The sequence below is a fragment of the Typopeltis vanoorti genome, chromosome 4, assembly GCF_054136105.1.
Source record: "Typopeltis vanoorti isolate ZY-2024b chromosome 4, IOZ_Tvanoo_1.0, whole genome shotgun sequence".
Classification (NCBI taxonomy): Eukaryota; Metazoa; Arthropoda; class Arachnida; order Uropygi; family Thelyphonidae; genus Typopeltis; species Typopeltis vanoorti.
Window position 1 is genome coordinate 29,535,026 of NC_143552.1, and position 24,618 is coordinate 29,559,643.

The 24,618-nt window shown below is 35.9% G+C and overlaps 1 protein-coding gene across 4 annotated transcripts in view; it reads right to left on the reverse strand.

Annotated features, from left to right (window-relative positions):
• LOC150107189 (uncharacterized) overlaps positions 1-24,618 on the reverse strand; it is a 217,939-nt gene that overhangs the window by 157,653 nt on the left and 35,668 nt on the right. For all 4 annotated transcript variants that reach the window (XM_090391050.1, XM_090391048.1, XM_090391047.1 and 1 more), the window contains exon 2: positions 19,874-20,011. In XM_090391050.1, coding sequence (XP_090247176.1) covers positions 19,874-20,011 — 138 coding nt within the window. The remainder of the gene's footprint in view (positions 1-19,873; positions 20,012-24,618) is intronic.

Genomic DNA, 24,618 nt, shown 5'->3' on the forward strand with positions numbered 1-24,618 from the left:
TGCAAGAAATGTAAAAAAAGTAAGAAAGATTCACCCCTATTTCTCTCTATACTATCACTAATAGTATTTCAAGGGCTAGGAAGGAGCAAGAAGAAAGGAAAGGAGGCCAGAGTAGTAGGGCCAATCTAAAGATAATATAACTATTACTATTACGGGCAACTCCAGGGAGTCCTTAGACTCATCGAGGGAGGCCCTAAACATCATATCCACACAACTATACGACATTCTCACAGTATCTATCATACCTTGCCTTGAACTCACTCACCGTCATAGCACCCACAACAGACTCTGGACAGCTTATTCCACTCATTTACCACTCAAAAAGTAAAGAACCCAGCTCTAACACCCCTGTTGACAACACTCTTGCCCAGCTTCCATAGATGTCCCCTAGTTCTCCCACCACCACCAGTCCTGATCTCAAAAATATCCTCTGAATTAATCCTATAGAAACCCTTTAGCAATTTGAATGTCTCAATCATATCTCCCCTTTTCCACCTATCAACTAATTTCTGCAACCCACAAATCTTCAACCTGTTCTGATATGGTTCATTCCATAGACCTGCTATCATCTTAGTCACTTGCCTCTGGATCCTCTCCACCTTCTCCCCATCAAGAAGGAACCTAGGTGACCAAATCTGTGCAGAGTAGTCGAGATGAGGTCTTATCAAAGCTCGGTACAGAGGTACAATAACTTGCTTGTCTCTGCTTGTCAAGGTATTTTTCAACAACCAAGTGAGTTGATGAACTGATTTAGCTACTTTTGCAATATGCCCCCTAAACCTCATCTCCCTATCCACCAAACACTCCCAAGTCACCTGGCCTCATCAATCTCCTGGAGTACAGTTCCACCAATGTGGTATACTGCTGCTAATATTTTCACCCCAAAATGCATAACCTTACATTTTGTCACATTAAATTGACATCCATTCTCCTTAGTCCCCACATCTATCCAAGTCGTCCTGCAAGATTTTGACAACTTCTGCATTCACTATTGCCCTACCCAACGTTGCATCGTCAGTGAACAAATGAACTGTTCCTCTTAGATCCTTCCCTATATCGTTAATGAACAAATTAAACAGCAGCGGTCCAAGAACAGAACCCTGCAGCACACCACTAGTCACAGGCCATCTTTTGAACTTTACTCCTGAATAAACTACTGTTTGATATCTCTCCATCAACCACCCACCTATCCATCTCACCAACCCTATATCGATTCCCATATGTTGTAGTTTATGGATTAGAATTCCATGTGGTATCCTGTCAAATGCCTTAGCCAAGTCCAGCAGTATCACTGTAAACCCATTACCCTTATCCAGTTCAGCCATCACTGTGTTATAAAACTTGAGCAAGTTACTAAGGCATGATCTACCCTTTACAAAGCCATGCTGCCCCCCCTGTACAGTATCTCATTTTCATCAATCCATTCCTGTATTTTTCCCTTGACTACTTTCCCCAATACCTTGACAACAACTCCTGATATGCTGATCAGTCAGTAATTTGCAACCATAGTCTTGGATCTTCCTTTATGCAGTGGAACTATTTTCCCCTATGGTCAAGGGCACTGATGATTCTTTAGCCACTTCACACAAGACCCGTGCCGGTATATAGTTCGCCTACCGTTTGTAGATCTCTCCTTGGTATTTTGCCAAGAATAGTCAATTCATGCTGAAGGGGAGAAAGAAATGAAGGATGTACGAATTGGTCGCCAACATGCGAAATCATGTGCTTTCTTGTCTGTCGCTGTATTAGCTTGATTTTTGTTGTCGCTTTTTTTTGCATTATTTTTTATTATTAATTTGTATGATGGATCCAGTACAGTCAACAAGTTCTGTTGTTAAACATTTCAGTAGCTCTTGCAAAAGAATACTGAATAATGTGCTGACATTCTGCAAAAAAGAATCGTCTCCTTGTTCCCCTTTCTCAAGTCATAAGACGTGCAAGTGCAATTGTGGGTGTATTGGGGTCGACTGTTAAAAGAATTCGTAGGAATCAAAAGGTGAACTAAGCCAAAATTTAAATCTCCTAAAAAAAAGCACCAGAGTAAAGAAAACCATCGAAACCGTAGTTTTGAATGATTTTGATGTAGACGTTATAAGAAGAACTATTCACGAATTTTTTGTGGTCGAGAAAAGAGTGCCAACTGTTCTAAAATTGATTCCTGTGCTTAAAGAAAAAATTAATTTTCCTTGGAAAAGAGAAACTTTAAGGAAAATAAAAGAAATTATATTCTTCTTAATAATAAAAGAAACTTTAAGTCCCAGAATAAAAGGAAACTTATCATGGAGAGAAGTGACATTGTTTTATCTAGAACGCAGTATTTGAGAGCAATAAGTCGTTTCAGGGAGGAAAAAAACCGATTGTGTATCTAGATGAAACTTGGATTGATAGTAATTTAAATTATGGAAAATGTTGGCAGTCTAAAGAAGAATGTGGAGTGGTACAAACTGGAAATGCCTCGCGGCACATAATAATTTACCAAGTTCAAACTTACTATACAAAGCCAATTACCATATGCAAATGAATTCTACAATCTTCAAAAAGTGGGCAGAAGAAAAACTGATTCTAAGCCTTCCTAAAAATGCTGTTGTTATAATTGATAATGCTTCATATCACTCTATTCGATCAAACAAAGTTCCAAATTGGTCTAATAAGAAGCAAGTTCTTATGGATTGGCTCTCCGCAAATAACATTTCTCATTCCCCAGATATGCAAAAAATTGAATTGCTTAATTTGGTCAAAAGAAACTCACCCACAACTAAACTATTTAAATTCGACATGATGCTCAAAGAGCATGGATTTCTAGCTTTGAGGCTACCACCATATCATTGTGATATTAATACTATTGAGTATGTTTGGGCAAAAGTGAAAAGTTTCATTCGCCATCACAACGTAACTGGAGATATTGACATGTCGAAACTTTTAAGCTTTCAGAACAGGCGAGTGAAAGTATTACAGTTCAAAACTGGGGAAAATATTGCTTTCATGTCACCTCATTGGAAAATATGTATTGGCACAGAGACGGAATTATCGAAGAATTACGTGAACCTTTGGTGATCAGTTTAAGTGAAAGTGATGGTGATTCGGACACTGATTCAGATGACTATGAAGATTAAAAGGATTTGATAATGGCATTTTTTCCAACCTTTTTTTGCATAGGGTTGTTAAAAGAGTCACAACAAGTCATAAATAATTAATCAGTTTAGGACATTAAAGTGTCTCAGTTCTCTCAACTGTAAGTTTAGAATATCTAAGTTCATTTGAAAAAATTTCTGTTTTTCAGTATATTTATTTTTATTTTATAGAAAACTTTCTTAAAAATAAACTTAGTTAAATTTTTGTTTTATGCTATAACTTTTTTAATTTCTGTTAATACTTTATGTACATTTTTCCAACTGTTATACAAGCAAAATAGTTACACTTTAAAAACTGCAATGTTTGTAAAAGAAAAGCTAAATTTTCCAACCTGTAATAATAAACAAACACATCCCAGAAGACAGATTGATTACCTTATTATCGGAATGGATTCTCCTTTTTCGGACATGCGCAGAAGTGTCGAGGGACCTCTAATCGGTGGGCGAACTATACCATCCAGTCCCACAGATGGATTCACATTAAGGTTCTGTAATAGACTATTCACCTCCACTTCATTCATCACAATTCCCATATAAACTAATGGTTCCTTCATTTTTTTCAATGTCATCACCTGGATGATATACTTTTGCAAAGTGCTCGCTCAGTAACTCCACTACATCGACTGATTCAGTGACCTCCTTACCATCGTCATTCCTTAAAACCATTTTGCCGTGTTGTTTTTTTTTTTTTTTGCTTGCAGCATATTGAAAGAACTGTTTGAGATTCTCTTTAGCTTGCATAGCTAGTTTCCTTTCATAATCTGCTTTTGCTTTTTTTTTTTACGACACTCATTACCCTTCTGGCCTGCACTTTATACCATTCGTGTGCCTGCAGGTCACCCCTTTCTTAATCGAAAATTCCACACCTTTAACCACCTCCCAGGTCAAGACCTCACGATCACTCTCACCAATAGGTGGCAACATGGTCATATTCATTACAGTCAAATTCTCAGATGCTATTACCAGGACAAACACTCTCACACCCCTAGTATTTTCAACTACATGCTGTCTCAGATAGTTATCCCTTAATAATTGAATAAAATCCATTTCCTTCCTCAGATGTCCTCTCCTCCTTCCAATTAATGTTACCATTGTTGAAATCCCCCATAATAATTAACCTCCTTCCGCTCATTTCATCAATTTGTTTATGCATACTATCTCCACCATCTATTCCATCACCTAGTCTATAGCAGCACTCAACTGCATATTTTGTTCAGCCAGTCTCAATCTCACACCAAATAGCCTCAAATGAGCTCTTTTCACTATCCTGCGATACAACTTCAATTCTCCTTGGCTGCATTTCATCAATAACACTCTTCCCCCCATTTTATTTTCTCTGTCCCTCCTAAACACACTATAACCTACACATTCTATCCCACTTACTATATCATCTTCCGTCAGCCATGTTTCACTAATGCCAATAACCTGTGGCCAGGAAGAGCCAATCAGGCCAAAAATTCTTCCTTCTTGTTCCTAATACTCCTGGCATTAGTATACATGAAATGCTGTGGTCCCTTTGTCCCGCCCCTATCTTGATGCATTATTCTAACTATCCCATTCCGATTTTTTGTCCTTAGTACTGGTTCGGGTACATCATATACATTCTTACACTCAACTGTCTCACTGATGTCTGCATATCCACTCCCCCCCCCCCTCCTTGGTAGTTCTAGTTTCCCTGGTTCTGCATATCCAATTTCACTTCATTCAGCAACACTTTTTCCAGTCTCCGCACACCAAATCCATTCAAATGCAGGCCATCCATCTTGTATAAATCCTTTCACCCATCAAAGTCATTCCACACATCCATGAATTCCACACCATACTGTCTGCATAACCCACGCATAATGTCATTTGCGATTATGGCCCTCCTTCTAAACTCCTCTCTGTCATACCGCGGCAACAGACTCACCATTCTAACTCTGTCACTCTTTTCTTTCGCTACCTTTAACAATACTTCCAAGTCCTCTCTCATAAAAAATTTATCTCCTTTCAATTCATTCGTACCTGCCACAACTATCAATTCTTTCACCCTCTGTTTTTGCGCTCTAATACTCTCACTTACATCCTTAAATTTTGTACCCGGTAAGTACGATTTAGTTAAACTCCCATCTATCACTCCTCTTAATAACGAGTCACTATACAACACTCTTTCCTTCATTTCAGAAACTCTCCCATTCTTACGCTTATTTTTTCCTTTCAAACACTTGTTTATTTATGTTAGCCGAATCACTCTGGAAAGAGTTTTGCAGGTGCTCTAATTGCTGCTGCGCATTTTGTATCACTGCGTGCAACCTAGCAATCTCAATCCCTACAAATAATTCCTCATTTTTTTCATCATTTAAACCATTTTCTCTTTCTGTATAGTTACTTTCACTCTTTCTTTGATCACCGCTCTCATTGCCATCTTGTACAACATCGCAATTCCCTATCAAGCCACTATTTTCAATCACATTCTGGCTTTCTTCAACTATAACTATCTCACAACCTGACACATACTTCAACTCCTCACTTTGCTTACACTTTCTGCATATTCTCCCACCACTATCACTTTCAATCCAAACTCCAGCCTCATTCGGGAATGCATACATCCCACACACATCACACTGGACAAACTCCCTCACATTACAGATGTATTAAGTTTAAGGAAGATGGTAAATCCCCTATTATTCTACAGCCGGGTACAAAACTCAGATCGAAATCCTTTTGGCTAAATCTTCTAAATGTTATAACAAGCCTTTTGGCCCGTTATAACAGATGTATATTACATGAAGTAAGACATGATCCAGTCTTGGGTTCATCATTCCCATGCTCACTAAAGTGAGCCTTGAGGGAGGGAGGAAGGGAGGGTGGGTGGGTGGGTGGGTGTGTAAAAAAATAAATCAGAAATTTACAGAAAGTTGATACAATAATATTTCCCATAAAAGGAATAACCAAAGCCCATCAGATCTGTTGGACTTTGGTTATTAGTTTTTGGTTATTGTGCTTAGTTTTATTCCAAAGTACTCTGTTTCACTGAGATGGCATGTTCAGCTAAACCAGATTAATCAGGTTTATGATACTGGATAAGATTTAAGTTCTACACAGCAGAGTCACAGTCTACCTGACTGTCGAAAGTACGACAAGGCAGGTCGAGCAAACACCTGCAAAGAAAGAAGGGAAAAAGCTATCATTAGGTAAAGAAAAAAAGATTGAAATCTCTTTCTGACAAAACAAAAGGACACCACAATGTTGAGAAACCTCAGAACTTTGGCAAAAACACACTCAGATATTCCTTTAACATAAAGAATCCAAGAAATTTCTTCCTAAAACACAGATACTGGGAGCCAAAACTGTTAAATGCTTTACTGATAAAGGAGTCATCAAACCATGTTTTAGAAAGGCAGATTTGATATAATTAATTTCTTCAGATAAAAGGCCCTCTGTAGAACATAAAGTAAACATGGTATAACATCTTATTAATACTGATATTTGCATTTCTGATTTTTTTTTTTTTTTTTTTTTTTTTTTTTTTTTTTTTTTTTGTCTTGGATCATGGTATGAAGTAGCATAGATATAACAATCGGTGTGTGTTTCTTTTCAAAAAACACTAAGAAATGCAAATTACTCTCAGGCTGATAAAGAACCAATGAATCTAGAAAGGTAAGCTAAACGTTTTTTCTCTGCCTTTAGAGCAAACTGAATTCTAAGATGAATCTTACTTATTTTTGTGACAGAGCTTTACATCAGATAGTGAACCATTCATATCACAAATATGTTAACACCATATCTGTATCATACTGCAAGTCTAGGAGAAATATCATTAAGGAAACAATCTTCAAAATGCTCCATAAAGTAGTGGTAAGCATAAGAAAAAAGTTCCATTGCTGCACCTTCAATCTACTAATATAGTTTAACCCTAGACATTAAAATAACCAGAATGGATAATAAAGTTAACATTTCAAGAGAAATTTTGGATTCCATATAAAGTTCACTGTGAAAAATTTGCAAATTAACTACCATTTAGAAAATAAAAATTTATTTTCAAGAATAAATCACTACTCAATGTTTCAACCTCTTTGTAAAAGTTGTTTCCAAAGATATATACACTCAACTCTCACCATAGCCAATACAAATACAAGCTTACTCGTTATAACAAACAACCGAAAGGTTCCAATCAAAGGTTCCATGGGTACAATGCTATGCTAATAAAAATTTACTATAGCAAACTATCCACTATAACAATCTAATGCGGAAGCTGCAACAGACTTTGGAAGATTCCAGTATGGGCTAATGGAGAAATGATCCTTAGAAGATGTGAAGTTGCTAAGGTTTAGGTGGGGGGGGGGGGGACTGAAAACAACTGACGTTGTACTTTCATAGTATGCTACCAATTTTTTCCTAAAATGCTGTTGGTATGGGATGGGATTTGCCAAATTATGGTCGATGTTTCTTTTGAATAAGTCACTATATAGAATTCTGCTGATGGATATTTCATAACATACATTATTGATGAAAGTCTTTTTCATGACATAAAGCATGTTTTTAAGGACTTCTCATTTGAGCAGCCCTTAATTACACTGTATTGATGAGTGATAGTAGGATTTTACCTGTATAGATGTGTCAGCTTCCGATAAACAGAAAAAAGATAGGCCACTTGTCTGTTGCAAGAAATGTAATCAAAATTTCGAGAAAAGGAAGAGAACTTTAACTTTTTCTGTGCAAACATACACATTATTTCTTTATGTTCTTTGTTCATATGGCTAAAAAAAGCTTAAACAGTTTAAGTGGCATGTGGCCAGAGGATATAAAGCTGGTCTATATATTTGAGCTGTCTTTTGGTTTTAAAGGGGGAGAAGTCAAGAGCCATTTGTTTAAAACACTCCACAAAAAATTTCCTATTGTGAGGGAAAGTGGAGTACCCATACCTGTATCCTCTATTAGCAGGATAATTTACTTCGTCAGAGTATCTAGGATATCTGAAAGAAAGATAGTAACATGTGGTGGAAATTTGTTTTGAAGCAAGACAATAGTATCTTTGATGGGAACAATGCAGCAATGTCAAACAAAATACCTTCAGTCTGTAGAGTGAAATCTTTAATCTCATTGATGCAGTACTGTGGAGCGGGAAAAGAACTATTTCCCTAAGTCTGCATTTCTCAAACTTTTCCTACAATGGAACACTTCACAAATCCTGAAATTTTAACAGAACACCTTGGTTATAATTCTTACATAATGCTCTGCATGCCCTCTCTCTGGATCTGCTTGCCCCTCCAATGAATAGATTTAAAAAATATATATATAATCTATATACAGAAAACCCCACTCATACTAATAGATATCTGCACTGTCAATCTCATCACTTTCCACCACAAAAGCTCGGAACTAGTTCTACCTTAGGACACAGAGCACGCTCTCTTTTAAATGAACCAGATGAGCTCCAAAAAGAAATTAATCACCTTTCTCTTATCTTTAAACAAAATGGATATTCTGAAAAAACGATTAAGAAATTTCTTCTGGATCCTCCTACGCAGTGTACTACGGAAACTACTAATTTTAAAGGTAGAATCTCCATCCCATACATTAGTTCAGTCTCCAATAAATTGGCTAAAGTCCTTAAAAAATACAACATCAGAACGTTTTTCACTACACTTCCTAAAATCCATTCTCTTATAAGCCATCCGAAGCCTATTCATCACAACCTAAAATATCCAGGTGTATACAAATTATGGTGCAATTGTAATATTCCTTATTTTGAACAGACTAACAAATCTATTGAACTATATAGAAGAAACATAAAAGAGACATCTCCTATAAAAAGATCACATGCATCTGCGCTATCCAGTCATGTTCTTTTCTCAAACAATCCTCATGATGATCTACAAAGTCACTCAGTTTGCTGGGATAAATCCGAAAACATTTTTCGCTGCAGTGATGAGTTTGAAAAGAAAATCGTGGAATCCAGGGAAATCCTCTCCTTAATCCTGAACATTTGAACAGCAATTTAAGTTACGACATCCCACAGCCATGCTGCAGTTGTTCAATACTGGCGTTCACGAGAACTTATAAGCACGCACGCAACAGACAATGCCGCGTTGGATAGAACAACTTAAAAAATAAAACGTTTTTTATGTCAATTATGTATTGCATTTTTGCCTATAATTCTCAGTTTTTTGTAACTTCAATTTTTATTATTGTGTTCTACCTTTAGTGGATACCTGATGAAGGCTGTAAAAGGCTGAAACTAGTTGTATCATTTTCATTAAAACTTAATATTTTATCTCGGTTTAAAGTCATTAAATATCTATTTATAAAATGTACCATAACAACCGAGTAGAAGCTCAGGAATACATGATAGCCATACTGATGTTATTCAGTACTGGCGTTCTCGAGAGTCTGTTACCACGCATACAACAAACAATGGCACGTAAAATAGAACAACTGAATGTTAATACAACGTTTTTTTTATTTCAATTATGTACTGCAATTTATCTGTTCTTCTCAGTTTTTAAGAATCTTCAGTTTTTATTGTTTCCTCTTCCTAAAAAGATACCTGATGAAGGCTGTAAAAAGCCAAAACTAGTTGTGTTTTTTATTATTAAAGCTTTTAATTAATTCTCGGTTTTTTAGTCATTAAATATCTTTCTAAATATATATATATATATATATATATATATATATACACACATACGCACACACTTTGGGTAAACCACATATTCTCTGGGATAGTAATTTTTTAATAGTATCAGTTAACCAGCTGTCCTCTCCTCCCATCAGTCTACAATCTGTTACACTTGTTGCATTGCCCATGTTAGTGAAACAGAGAGCTATCCTAATCAGTCAAGGATAGAACAAAAAACATATTAGGTTTCTACAACTAAGAAAATCAGGTCTGTCTGAACATGCCACTGATACCACAGGACAAACTGGAATCCAACTAACACACCATTATAAGTTCCAGTAAAACAGAAAGTTCAAAGAAGCCTGTGAAGCCATCATCAATTTTCGAAATAAAGATGGTCTCAAGATTTCAAGAATTTAATTTGCTGCTATCCAACCTCATCCATCATTGCAGGTTCATAAACTATGAGCCTCCATTAACACAATAACTCAAAAAGTGTTCAGGATACATCAAGGGATACTATCAAAGAAGTAAATGTTGTCTTCAACTGTGTGCTAGTGAACACAATATTCAAAAATCTTCGTTCCTAAAAGTTGAGGTTCCATTAAGAATATTTGTTGAAAAATCAATAGACTGATAATGCAGGATGTTAGGTTTACTAAAATGTCTTCCAAGAAAAGAATGATAATCTGTGAAGTATCTGATGACTTTCCATATATTATTTTGTTATTATGCTGTTATTATTTTTTTTGATAAATTAGGTGACTTATGTAACAATCAATCTTAAAAAAATTGGGATAAGTATTTTATTTTCATCTACACACACACACACACCGTTCACCATAATATATACAGTTTTCTCTTAATACTTTGTGAAATTTATCATTATAATTAAATTCATATAATTAATCTTCTCCAGAAAAAAAATTACATGACAGAGACAAATGCATTGTCTCTGTCATGTAATGGTGACAGAGACAATGCATAAAGTTGACAGTTTTCATGTCCAAGAACTGCAATTATTTTTGGACAGCAGATATCAAGAAAGTTCAAGGAGGCTTGTGAAGTCATTATCAATTTTACAATATCAGTTATATTATTTTACATTAATGGAACTGCATAGTAAAACTGCTTTTTTATTACCTGAAAATTTATTTTGTACATTGTTTTGTTCTACATGTGCAAGGAGAGTGCCACTATGTTTAACTAGCAGTGTGAAGTACCAACTATGAATATGTATGTATTATTTATTATACATATATATGAATAAATGTATATATTTATTATGCATTATATATGTATATAATGTATAATAAATTAACATACTAACTATAAAATCCTATGAATTAAACAAAAAAAAGTGAGTGCATGCATATTAAGACAGTGAGGCAGCAGCACAGTTAAGCAATAGCTGCTTGGTTTCGTTGTTGTAGAGATGAGATGAGATGGCAAATATGGATTCTTTTTAGAGAGGAGAGTAAAAAGCTTAAAGAAAGGATTTGGAGACCTACAGATTCATCTGAAAGTATTCTTCTTTCAAATAGTAAATGACCACCAGAAGATAAAAATCTCTTAGATTTTTATTTCCAGTCTTAACTTGACACTTAACTCCACTTCACCCAACTCAGATTCATTCACTCCAATTCTTCTAGGAGGTTGCAGAACACCATTTATACCAGTATGATATAGATCTATGAAAAAAGTACTCATCAAATAATTGCACTGCTTTCTTGGCCATAATCATCCTATTGCAATAACAATACACTAATGTCACTGTTCCATAATTATTCTTCCTCTTGCTTGTTACCTAGCAGCAAGAGGAATTTTCTTTGGCCCGACTAACAAATCTTATTTCCACTTTCTTTACCAAATCACTTTTCTTGCTTGCATTTTTATCTGATTACTAGCAAATACTTTATATCTCTTCCATAACTTTTTTCCCTCTCACTGCTTCCCATAACCCATACTTCCCAAATACAGTTGTATTTCCCTCATATCAGATGTGCCCTAATCAATTCCTGCATTTTGTCAACCTTCCTCACAATTCATCATTCCATAATATATATCACCTTTTTGCAGTAATCTTACATGACTGACTACTTCCCAAGTTATTACCTTATGATCACTCTCATTAAATGGCAGCAGTGTCAATATCTCATTCACAACCATGCTGTGTAGATACTGCCAAAACCAACAATCTCTTGCTGGAGCAGTCACTCCAAATGCTCAACACCAAACCCATTCAAATACAACCCATCTACCTTAAACTATTCTAGATTTCGCTTCAGATTTCATTTATTCCATACATTCACAAATTGTACATCCTGTGTCTTCCACAGGTCGGCCATCATGCTATTCATTATCTCTCCGCTTCTTCTCAACTCAAAATTTTCATGCCTGTCCCACCTGTTAATCACTTCACAAACTGTGCTATTATTCTTCACCTCCCATTATCATATATCTCATGTATGGAAAAAATTATGTCACAGACAAAACTGAAGATATCTGGAGAAAGGACAAGGGAGGGGGAAGTACTTTTTATGTGAAGTCAAATGCTATGCTACAAACAAATAGATCAGTCAATCCTTCCACACAATCTTTTCTCTACTTATACAAGAATAAAGTATTTATGAAAACAAGATTATAAGTTCTTGTCAAGAACAATATACTTACCAACCCAGCAAAATATTTGCTAAACAACTTGTGACAGATCGAACAGAAGGTCAAAAAGTGTAATATCATTTAATATAATATTTAATATATTTAATATAATATCAGTGCAGTGTATGTGTCAAGAAAATTAAAGAATTGTGGAAAGAAATTGAAACTGGAGAGAAAGTATGTATTAAGTGTTTTAAAAGTAAGTGTCTGTTAAGTGACGAGAATGCAACAAATACCAACGATAAGACGGAAAATGATATTATTAATGTCGAATATGCAGCTGTGGAAATAGAAGAGAACAAAACAGATATTAATAAAGAACCAGTGCACTTAAATGTTATCCTTCATAAAGTGGTAAAAGTTAAGGAGGGCAGAAAAAAGAAAAAAGCAGGTGATCCAAAGGAATAATAAAGACTGGCTGAACAAAGAAGAAAAACAAGCTAAGGAGAAAATTATGTATGGAAACTCAATGATCAGGGGAGTACTTAACGAAAATATGACAAAATCGTGTTTCCCAGGTGCAAAAATTCATGATATTAGCCATGCCATCTAGATGCAAAGAGGTAAGTTGAAGGAAATGATTATCTTGGTTGGTACAAATGATTTGAGAGGTGAGAAGTATTCTATGAGGGAGGACTTAAAGGAGTTGTCAGAAGAGGCAAAACTAAAGAGTGAGAAGGTAAAGATTGTAAGTCTTCTACCATGCTATGATAGAGGTGAAATGAAGAGGAGGGGGGGGGGGGCTTTGATAGCCAATGATTCTATACATAGATTGTGCAAAAGAAATGATGTAGAATTTGTGGATTTGTGGTCTCCGTTTGATGGAAAGAAGGAGTTATACAATGCTGATGGACTGCATCTAAATGATTTTGGTGTTAGGTGTCTAGAGAGGGCTTTGTTTGCCGAGCATGCTGAAATGCAAGTTCAGGGAAACTTAAGCAATTAGGGTGGAAATAAGTAAGTTTGTGTGAAGGCACCCATGAAGTGAGTATGAGAATGACCAAGTGAGGCATCTAGTCTCTCAAGCAAAAATATTGAAAAAAGTAGTGAATTCAGAAAGTAAAGGTAGGTGGGGATCTAAAAGAATTTGTATATATATATACTATATATATACTATTACACTAATATCAGAAGTATCCGAAACAAGAGGGAGTTTTTAACATTGGTTAGTGCAATCTCACCAAAAGGCATTAGTGAGACTTGGCTAATAGCAGATGAAGTAGTTACAAGGAGAATGTGAAGGGTTTAGAATTTTCAGGGAAGATAGGATAGGGAGAGGAGTACTGCTATTGAGAGCAAATGAATTGCAACCAAAAAGAATAGGAGACAGGCAAGAGAGTGGCTGTTCATTTGAAGATATGCAGTTGGTTGTTGCTATAGGCCAGGGAGTTCCACATATGATCTGTAAGACATGCATTGGCAAATTAGTACAGTGAGTACAGGTTGAGTGATAATTATGTGGGACTTCAACTATAGAGATATAGACTAGAAACGACAGAAATGAAGAGACAATTAATTGAGCTTGCATATGATGGAGGGGACTAGGGGGAGTCAAAGTATTGGACCTGGTCATAGGACCAAAAGAGCTATCCATAACCAAGGTGATCACACTGCCGCTGATTGGTGAAAGTGACCGAGCAGTCTTGACTTGGGAATGTACAACATGAGGAATATTCTGTCAAGAACGGGTAGTATATGTGGAACTACAAAGCAGGTAATTATGACAAGCTTAGGAAGAAGCTTAAATCTGTGCCATGGCATAAAACATTGCAGAGTAAAGATGTTAGTAGTGAATCAGAGAGAGTTATTAAGGGTCATCTAGAGCAGTGCTTCCCAAACTTATGGATGCCAAGGCCCCCTTTGGAAAAATTAAAATATTTAATGGCCCCATCGAAAAAAAATTGTAATACAGACATATATTATAATATTTATTGTATTTATATTCAATACAATTTATATTCAAGATTTTGCATTTGCAATCTTTTTTGTGCTTCTTATCAATACCTTTGAAATGAACTTATATGAATAAGCATATATTTACTAATATTCATTAAGCACCGAAATACGCAAGAAGCAAAATTTGTGAACCAATACCAATGTGTGATTTTTTTCCATTAAAATATAAAAACAAAAAAGAAATGATTAATAATAAAAATTAAATACATTTCTTTTAAGATTAAAAAACCAATTAGTCTTAAATTTAAATTTGTTTTCATTATTTCACGGCCCCCCTCAACAAAACATACAGCTCCCAAGGGGGCCACGGTCCACAGTTTGGGAAGCGCTGATCTAGAGGAAGCAATATTAAATATATTAAATTGTATTCCTAAGGTGAGGAGGGTTAATCAGGTAGGAGTTAGATGGATGAATAATATCATTAAGCATGAGATGCAGAAGAAGAAAAATGCTGTGGAGGGTATGGTATATAAAGAGACCAGAAAACTCATGAACAGTACAAGGCTCAGGCAAGAAAGGTGACCAGCATGGTAAGGAAGGCAAAATCAGATTATGAGAAGAATGTAGCTAAGCAGGCCAAAGGAAATCCCAATGAGTTCTTTCATTATGTGGCAAGTAAGAGGAAGAATTAGAATGGAAGATTAATCTTAACGAGTGATGATGGTCACAAGGTGACAGAAGCAGATAAAATAATCGAGTTACTGAGTGACCAATTTGAAAGTGTATATCATCCTAGTGAGGTTACTGTTTTAACCTATGTGATGGACACTAATGTGGGAACATAGATGAATTGGAGTTTCTTAGGATATTGCAGAATCTCAAATTAAATACAGCTGTGGGATTAGATGGGATATCAGCTTGGGAAACTGAGAATGTGCAGAGAACTGGCAAATGCCTTGGACTAGTCTATTTAATTTAAGTCTCAGTTCTGGTAGAGTTCCAAGAGAGTGGAAAGAGAGCAATATATTTCCTTTGTATAGCAAATTACAAACCAATCAGCATCTCAGACATGGTGGTAAAGGTGCTATAAAAATTCTTAAACAAAGAGAATTCAAGAATGGGTAGATTCATTCATTCATTCATTCATTTTGTATGGTGATTCAACACCGTGAGCCCCTTTTATGGGAAGGTATGGCACCAACTCAATCCTCCCTATTTTTATCCAGGCTCAGGACCAGCATAGCTGACAATTCAGACCTATGGCTAGAGGGATTGTCTTAAGTATTCCTGACTGTATCCATGTGTGTTCACGGGGCTGGTTTGCCTGCTTGAGAGATGAAAAACTCCATATAAACTGGGGGAAAAACCCTGCTGTCCACACCCAAGACCGGCTAACTTGGTTATGGCTGAGGAAGATCCTTAAGCTCCTCACGTCGTCGATGGGAATCGAGCCTAGGACACTCCTTCCCCAGGCATATGGTTGCGAAGTGCATAGCCACTAGACTAACCGAGCAGACTCAATGGGAAGATAAAAATATGATACTGTATGAGGGTCAACATGGCTTTGTGAAAGAACAATCATACCTTAGTAATTTATTAACTTTTTATAACAGAGTAACAGCTGCGTTGGATAAAGGAAATGGCTACACAATGATTTTTCTGGATTTTGCAAAGGCATTTGACAAAATACCACAAGAAACTCTGTTACACAAATTAGAACAAATGGGAATGGATATGACACTGGTCAAGTGGATGAGAAGGTAGCTGCTGGAGAGATATCAAAAAGTGGTATGTGGAGAGGCAGAATTGAGGCAAAAACAGGTGACCAGTAGTGTGCCGCAAGGTTTAGTGCTGGGGCCATTGCTGTTTAATTTGTATGTAAATAATATAGGAAATATTCAGTTGTTTGCTGATGATGTGAAATTAGGTAGAGTAATAGTTAATCAAGGTGATGTGGAGAGCTTGCAGAACAATTTAAATAGACTGTCAGTATGAGCAAAAGTTAATGGGTGTCAGTTTAATGTGGAGAAATGTAAAGTTATGCATTTTGGAAAAAATAGATTACAGCCATGTATCACATGATGGCACTGTACTCATGGAAATAGATGAAGCTAGAGATTTAGGGGTGGTGGCAGACAGAAAGTTCAAGTTTAAGGTTGCTAAGATAGCCCATAAGATTACTTGGCTATTGAAGAACACAACAAGTAGAGATAAGGAAGATGTCATTCCTCTTTATAAAGCCTCGACATGCCCACATCTGGATTACTGTGCAGAAGTCTGGTCCCCTGAGTTCTTGGGCGATGAGAAAGCAGTGGAGAGGATTCAGAGGCAAGTGATCAAGACGGTGAGTGGCCTGTGGAATGTTCCGTACGAAGACAGATTGAAGGTGTGTGGATTGCAGAAGTTGGTTCAGAGGAGAAAAAGAGGGGATATGATAGAAACATTTAAGTTGCTTAAAGGGATTTATAGGATAGATACAGGAGAAATGTTTCAGCACTTGGCTAGAAGGACCAGAAGAAGCGGTCATCCCTGGAAGTTGAATAAAGGTGTTGTTAGTAGAGGTGTGAGGACTAGATGTTTTGCTTGGAGAGTGATAAATGAGTGGAATGGGTTGCCAGAGTCAGTGAGATGGACTCCATGGAGTTGCCCGTATAATAATAATTTACTAACTGCCTCTTTGGCCACTTGAATGTAATAGTGAGATCAATAATCAAAAACTGTGATGTTTCCAGAGGAAATAGTTTGAAAAAAGGGAAATAAATATTGCTTAAAAAGAAATAAACATTTTTCTCTTTAAGCAGTAGATATTGAAAGTTTTTCCACTTGGTTATATTATAAATTAAGGATGCCAAGAAATTATATTCTTAGTTTCATCCTTTATCCAAGTGTAAGCAAACAAAGTTTGCACATGAATTAACTTCATGACTGGGCATCTCATATATAAAGGTTAATGACTTCACATTAATTGCCTTAGTATCCCATAATGCAACACATATATCTTTACAGACATGTATAATGCTATGTATTATGGGAAGTAGTGACGTAGCCAGAGCTGTTGCCGCCTGGGGTGGTCCCTCAGTTTGCCGCCCCTCTCCATACACACCAAAAATATTACAAAAAGTCAAAACGATGTATAGGGAAATAAATTAAAACACTATGTTCATTTTTTAAAGTAAAACTTGAATTTCAACATTCTAAAATGTTATTTTTCTTGCTTTTCTGTTAGCAAAATCATGATCGACATTGGCGAAGTCTATTTCATAATAATGTAGGTAACTCTTAATCAAATTTTATTTAGAAAAGCTCCTCTCACAACTAGCAACACTTACAGCAATTGTGAGGAAAATTCGCAGTAGTATTGCAATATTTGGAACTGAGTTCTCGAGACTGTATTTTAGAATTAACTGCAAAAGTTCAAAAAGGTTCAAAGTGCTGTCTGGGGCAGACTGCCCCCCCCCCCCCCTTAGCTATGCCACTGATGGGAAGGGCCACTATCCAGACCAGTTTCAACCTTTATTGAGGTCTCATCAGTGGGAGCCAGACCCAGAAGTGATACTAAGGTGAAGTAATGCAGGAGTCATATTTCCATATACAGTAAGACCCCATTTAATACCCCATTTAATGCTGATTCGACATAACATGGTTTTTTCTGAACTCTAAAAAAGTGCTAAATATTCCATGATTTGATATAATGTGGTTCTACTCAAAGCCTAAAAAGAGTGCTAAATTTACACTGATTCAATTTATCACTGTATTTCCCTTGATTTGTATATAATATGATTATTCCCAAACCAGAACCAATCAGCGAAAGGTGACGATTCTTCATAGCCCTGTTTATCCTGTACATCGTGCAGTTGTTCACTGGCAGTGAAACAGTGTCCATGCTATCAATATGATTTGGAGTGCTGCGTAAAACATTATTAATGCGTTGTAATCATCAACAATATTGATGAAGGAGATCAAGAAAAATTCTATTTGTTCATTAAAAATTAATCATTACTACCATTTTTTAAATTATTCAAAATGAGTGGGTGTAAAGATGATAAAACAAAATTGATATGAAAAAGCAATTTGCTTGACATTAAAATGCAGGTACTGAGGTGATTAGAAAAAGGTGAATGTCAAATTATATTGGAGCAGCTTTAAATTTGTCTACTTGTACTATACGAACGATTTTAAAACAACAAGGACAAAAGTAAGTGTTCAGCAACCACATCTTCTGCAACAAATGTAACCCAATCCAGAAGCAATGTTTTGGAGGAAATGGAGAAACGTCTTTCCATTTGGATTGATAATGAAACCAAACACAACATGAAATTAATTCAGGCAATAATCATGGAAAAGGCCAGAAGTATTTCAATCATATTCAGAAACAAAGAGAAGATATGAGTGAAAACTTTGCAGCTAGCAGAGGTTATTTCGATAGATTTAAAAAAAGAAGCAACTTCTGACAATTGCTTAATGAGAGAAAAAGAAAATGACAAATGACACTAGATGACATCATTACTAAAAAATTAAGAATTTCAGAAGAGCCAGAACCTTCAACAGCACAAAAATAAACTTTGTATTTCTGTGTACATATGTATATGTGTTTAGGCATACTGTATTTTGCAAGTTAATATAAAAATAACTTAAAATTAAAGTAAAACTTGTTTATTCTTGGTCACATGTTCCCCAAAGTGCTAAACGAAACAGCGTTTCATTTAGCACTTTGGGGAACATGTCTTCTAGGAACTTCCTGGGCATTAGCTGGGATATTTCTGTACAAATAGCCAAAAGGTGTCTCACCTTATTACTAAAATATATGAGTTACTCAGTCATGAAGTTACTTCGTGTGCAAACTTTGTTTGCTTACACTTGGATAAAGAATGAAACCAAGAATATAATTTCTTGACATCTTTAATTTATAATATAACCAAGTGAAAGAACTTTCAACATCTATCTCTAATCCAGAGTATTTCAGTAATAAGGTGTGACAACATTTAGCTACTTGTATATGAAAATATGACTTCTGCATTATTTCGACTTGGTATCATTTATGGGTCTGGCTCCCACTGATGAGACCTCAATAAAGATCAAAACTGGTCTGGGTAGTGACTTTTCCCAAAATACGAAGCATTATGTCTGTAAAGATATGTGCATTGCATTATGGGATACTAAGGCAATCGATGTGAAGTCATTAGCCTCTATATATGAATTGCCTGATCACGAAGTTACTTCATGTACAAACTTTGTTTGCTTACACTTGGATAAATGATGAAACCAAGAATATAATTACTTTGCATCTTTAATTTATGTTTAAACAATAATTATAATGATGATGGTGGTGTAACTATTTTCATTTAATTCCGTTACCACATGATAGTGAAGAGCTATTAAGCATTCACCAAAAGCTCATCATGCAAAAAATCTGAAAACTACTTAAGATATATCTGCAGATTTAAGAGGCATTACCATAACATAAAAGAAGGAATGACCACATCTTGATTACAACATGCATTGTTAGACAGAATAGTCAAAGTGGACTTATATTTTCCATTGAGAAATGCAGAAAAACTTTACATAATTAGAGACTAATCATACTTACATGGGGCACATTCATAGTTCAATCTAATGCGAAGGACACTTCCATTAGTGCAAGCACATTGTGCTGTTTCTGGATTACACCAAAAATCTTCATGAATAAATGTACAATTTTCTAAAACTACACATGGCACTGAAAAATCTGAAAAATATCAAAAGAAATGCTATGATAAAAAAAATCAAAAAAAAAAAAATCTGCATTTTATTGAGAAAATGTGATGTGGATTTCTAAAAATATGATTTCTGAATTCTCTTTAAGCAAATTTTAAAAACAAAAAAATCCACAAAATATAAATTTTTGTATTTTTTTTTTCTGTTTATCTATAAAATTAGTTCATATTCTTGAATACTTAATTAACACTTGAAGGTTCCCTTTACAGCTGTGTCTTAAATATCACTTATGCTGCTGGCTGTCATATGATTTTTCAGCCAATATCAATGTTCTTCTCACTGAAAGAAGTAATACTACTCTTTCAGCCAGTTATATCTCTCCATTCAATTTAAGTCAAGGCTGCACTTCTACTTTTTTTTTTTTTTTTTTTCACATTTGAAAAAATGTGAAAAAAAAAATAATCCATAAGGCGCCGTATAGTCACTTCCGTACCTCACATAGTTTTGGCAATGATGTCTTCTGTAAAAATAAGTGGTAGATTCTCTTTCCATACAAAGTTTGTAGGACAATCACAAACATCCATGCCCACGGCAGGATTCGAACCAGCAGCCTCTTGGCTGGAGAGTGGACACGCTAATCATTCGGCCAACCAGGTTGGCCTGCTACGGTTGTGTGAAAAAATTAACAAAATTATGTTTCCTGTGTGGGTGGGTGGGTGGGTGAGTGTGCACATGTGTCAAAATCTTTGACATAATCAGATTTCCTAAAAATTTCTTTAAACATTTATAAGCAGTATTTTGTCAAAACAAGACCTGCTTCCTCAGAAGGTTTGTTAAGCACTTTGGTGAGATAAGGATGGTATTATAACTTTAAACTCTTGTCACAAAGCCAAACAATCACAGCTGAAGTATACTGTGAACAACTCGATCGATTGAATGAAAAACTGAAAAAAAAAGAGGTGTTCTCTGGTCAATCAAATGGATGTTGTTTTTCACCGAGATAATGCAAGCCCTGATATTGCAAGTACCAAGATTGACGGCTGGGAAAAACTTCCACATCCTTCAGATCACCACTTATTTCAAAATTTGCAACATTTCATTAATGAAAAACAATACGATACATTAGAAGCACTGAAATTGAGTCTATGTGACTTCTTTACCTCCAAACCTCCTGAATTCTATAGAAATGACATTATGAAGCTTTCATGGTGTTGGAAGAGTGTTATTGATTCAAATGAGAATATACTTCATTAAATTAGCAAATGATTTATCCTTTATATCCTTTGTGTTGTTTAATTTTGACGGTATATATCAGAACACAGAATTATAAGTAAATAATTATTTATTGACTTATTGCTGATATTTTGCTGGTGTTATAACCAGCAACTTCAGAGCACAAAAACACAGTTTGTCACAGTACGCGAGACTACAACAACATGGTGTAACAAAATTGTAGCAACAATACAAAGACTAAATTCCTAAAAAAACAAAAAAAAAAAAAAAAGAGAAAGCAGGTACTAGTTATATCTTAAGATGACTGTCTCCCAAATCTTAGGCAAATTCATACAGCTATATTTGTTGAGATTCGGAGCATGTTTCTGGGCTTCTGTTGCTTCTAAGAACAATCTCTCTGACTTGTAAAAAGCTTGTGCACAGTACTTTTGTTTTCTTCCAGTTGATCCTGTGTGCAGGGGTATACAAAGCATGGTCTGCTAGGTCTGACTTGCCATAGTGATAGTGCCGGATGTATCTTTTATGTTCACTGATGCAGATATCCACAGTTCTTCCTGTTTGACCATAGTAGGCTTGATCAGACGAGCAGGGTACTTCGTAGACTCCTGGATGCTGTCCTTGGGTGAACTGATGATAGTTGCTAATTTGACAGATGGTCTGAATACAGTGCATAGCTGATGTTTATTGAGAACTCTAGATATCTTTTCCGATGTGCCTTTAACCTATGGGATGGTGACTGTTTTGTTGTAGTTCTCCATGGTGGATAGTGGGAGGGATTTCTTAGGAGCATTTAGTATTTTGTTTATCTTCTGGGGATTATAGCCATTGGCCAAGAAGGTGTGGCGTAAGTGAGCCAGTTCAGGAGCAAGAGCATTGTCATTGAAACAGATTGCTCTCACTCTGTGTTAGCATTTTTAAGATACCATACTATTGAGAAGGGTGATGGTGTGATTGTTTGTGTAAATATCTCTCTGTATATGTGGGTTTTCTAAAAACTGAGAATGATAAGGAACCATCTGGAAGACGTGTGATTAGTGTATCCAGGAAGGACAAACAGTTATTAGCTTCCAATTCCATTGTAAAGTGGATTTTTGGATGTTGGCTATTTAAATGCACTAAGAATGTATCCAATGTGCCTGGGCCATGTGGCCAAATAGCAAGCACATCATATCAACCTCACCAGAGTTCAAGCTAGGATCAAGTGTTAACCAAAGTAGGAATGCTGTAGCTTAGTATAATGAATCATTATTTAGTGAGTGAGTGAGTGTGAGTATATGTGTGTGTGTGTGTGAGAGTGAGCGATCATTAAATTCCTGACATGTACCCTCAGACGGTGTACAGGATATTATGATAGGTCAGGGTTTCTGATCTAATGTCCGATCCTCACCTGATACTGAAAGGACGTGGATGGGCTGGCAATTTGGGGTTTAGCTGACCATATTGTATTTTTATTGGCTTAACCCATATGTAAGCGTGCGTGCGTACACACTCCAATGTTGACATTGATATAAAGGTCAAAATGTGAAGTAGTTAGTTATTACTCCAATATGTTTAAGCTTAAAATAGAATTGTTGCTCCAACACTTTTTTTACATAAATTTTTAAAGGAAAGAAAGGATTGATGCTATCTGTTCACTCTCCTAATTTTTCACAAAACTTTCATGTCTGTAGTCTTTGACAAACTATTTTATTTCTAACCCAACCCTTGCCTAAGGTCATGGACTTTGGGATGAAGCTATACTGATGGAACTGAACTGAAAGACATCGATAAGGCCAGGCATTTGGGAATGATTGTTGATTGTGGACATGGAGTTGAAGTTTAGAGGGTGATATACTGTGAAAAGTGGCCAAAATAGCACATCAGATCACACAGCTGTTGAAGATCATACTGACGAACACAGACCAGAAGATTATTATTCCCCTTTATAAGGCCACATCTGGACTACTATGTGCAAATCTGGTCACCAAGATTCCATGAGGAACAAGAAGTGGTTGACAGAATCCAGAGAGAGAGAGTGACCAAGATTGTGGCAGGTCCATGAAGTTATTATCATCATTATCCCAAGGATTCTCCCCCCCCATGGAGTCAAAGACTCATCAAAGGAGGCCCCTTTGTCATACCCCCCCCCCAGCAATAATACACTCAACATTCCATAGTCAATCACCTCTGGACCCTTTCCAATATTTCTTCATCCTTTTGAAAACCAGGTGACCAAATCTGTGCACAGTAGTCCATATACAGCAATCCCTCGATTAATGTGGCTAATGCGTTCTTTAAAACAAGAGCATTAATCAAAAACGCACTAATCGAATATAATAACCTATGGGAAAAAGTATAATTCGTTCCTCAAATTTCTTTTTTGACCCTTATTTTTTATAAAAGAATTAGGGTATATCTCAAGGCCTAGTTAAAGGAAAAACCATGAAGCTGATAGACAATAAAACATATTCAGAATATCAATTTATTATTCTACTTCTTAACAAAGAATTGAGCTAACGTAGTTTGGCAGCATTTTGTTTCTTTTTTTCATACAACCGATGGTATGGCCCTATTGCCTCTTCTACTCTTCTGCAAATTCAGCCTCTAAGCATTGCTGCTTAAAAACTTCGATTGTACGAACATTTTAAAATTGATTCTGTGAAATCTCTTTGGGCTTGTCAGTGATTAAATTTTCTTCATATTCTTCAGGATCTTCCCGCTATGCATCTAAATTTTACAGGGAAGAATCACCCAATTTCTCAGAATGAGATTTAATTAACTTAGATTCATTTGAAAAGCCTCTAAAATCATTTTGCACAATATGGAAGAATGTGATTCCAAATAGCTTGCAAATTGCCAGCAGAAATGTCATTTGGCTTTGAGACTTTATAACCAGGTTGAGATTTCTCTGATTTGGCCAGAAAAGTCTTGGAAGGTATTTGCTTCCAAAAATGGTTGGTTTCATTGACATTAAATATTTGTTAGTCACAATAGTCCCTCCCTTCTTCCACAATTTTCTTCAAAATCTCTGGATAATTTGTGGCCACCTCGTTATCTGCACTTGCAGCTTTGCCTGTGATTCAAACATTATGTATGCTATTTCTCTTTTTTGAAACACTCAAACCACCCACCACTAGTGTGGAATTCTTCTTCTTCTTTTCCATCATTGATAGCTCTTTCTTTCAAGGTTGCAAAACGACTTAATGCTTTTGATTTAATAAAGTCAGTGTTTAGCAGGATCCATTTTTGGTTACAATCTTCAATCCGTGTAGAAAGAAGTTTCTCTCATTCATTCATTATAATACTTTGATTTCGAGTAGTCTGCATGCATGATGAACTTGAAGCAGTCTTACCTTTCTCTTTGTATTCAGCAGCTTTGCTTAAAATTGCTCTTATAGTTGATTCACCCATTTTTGTGTTCTTGTC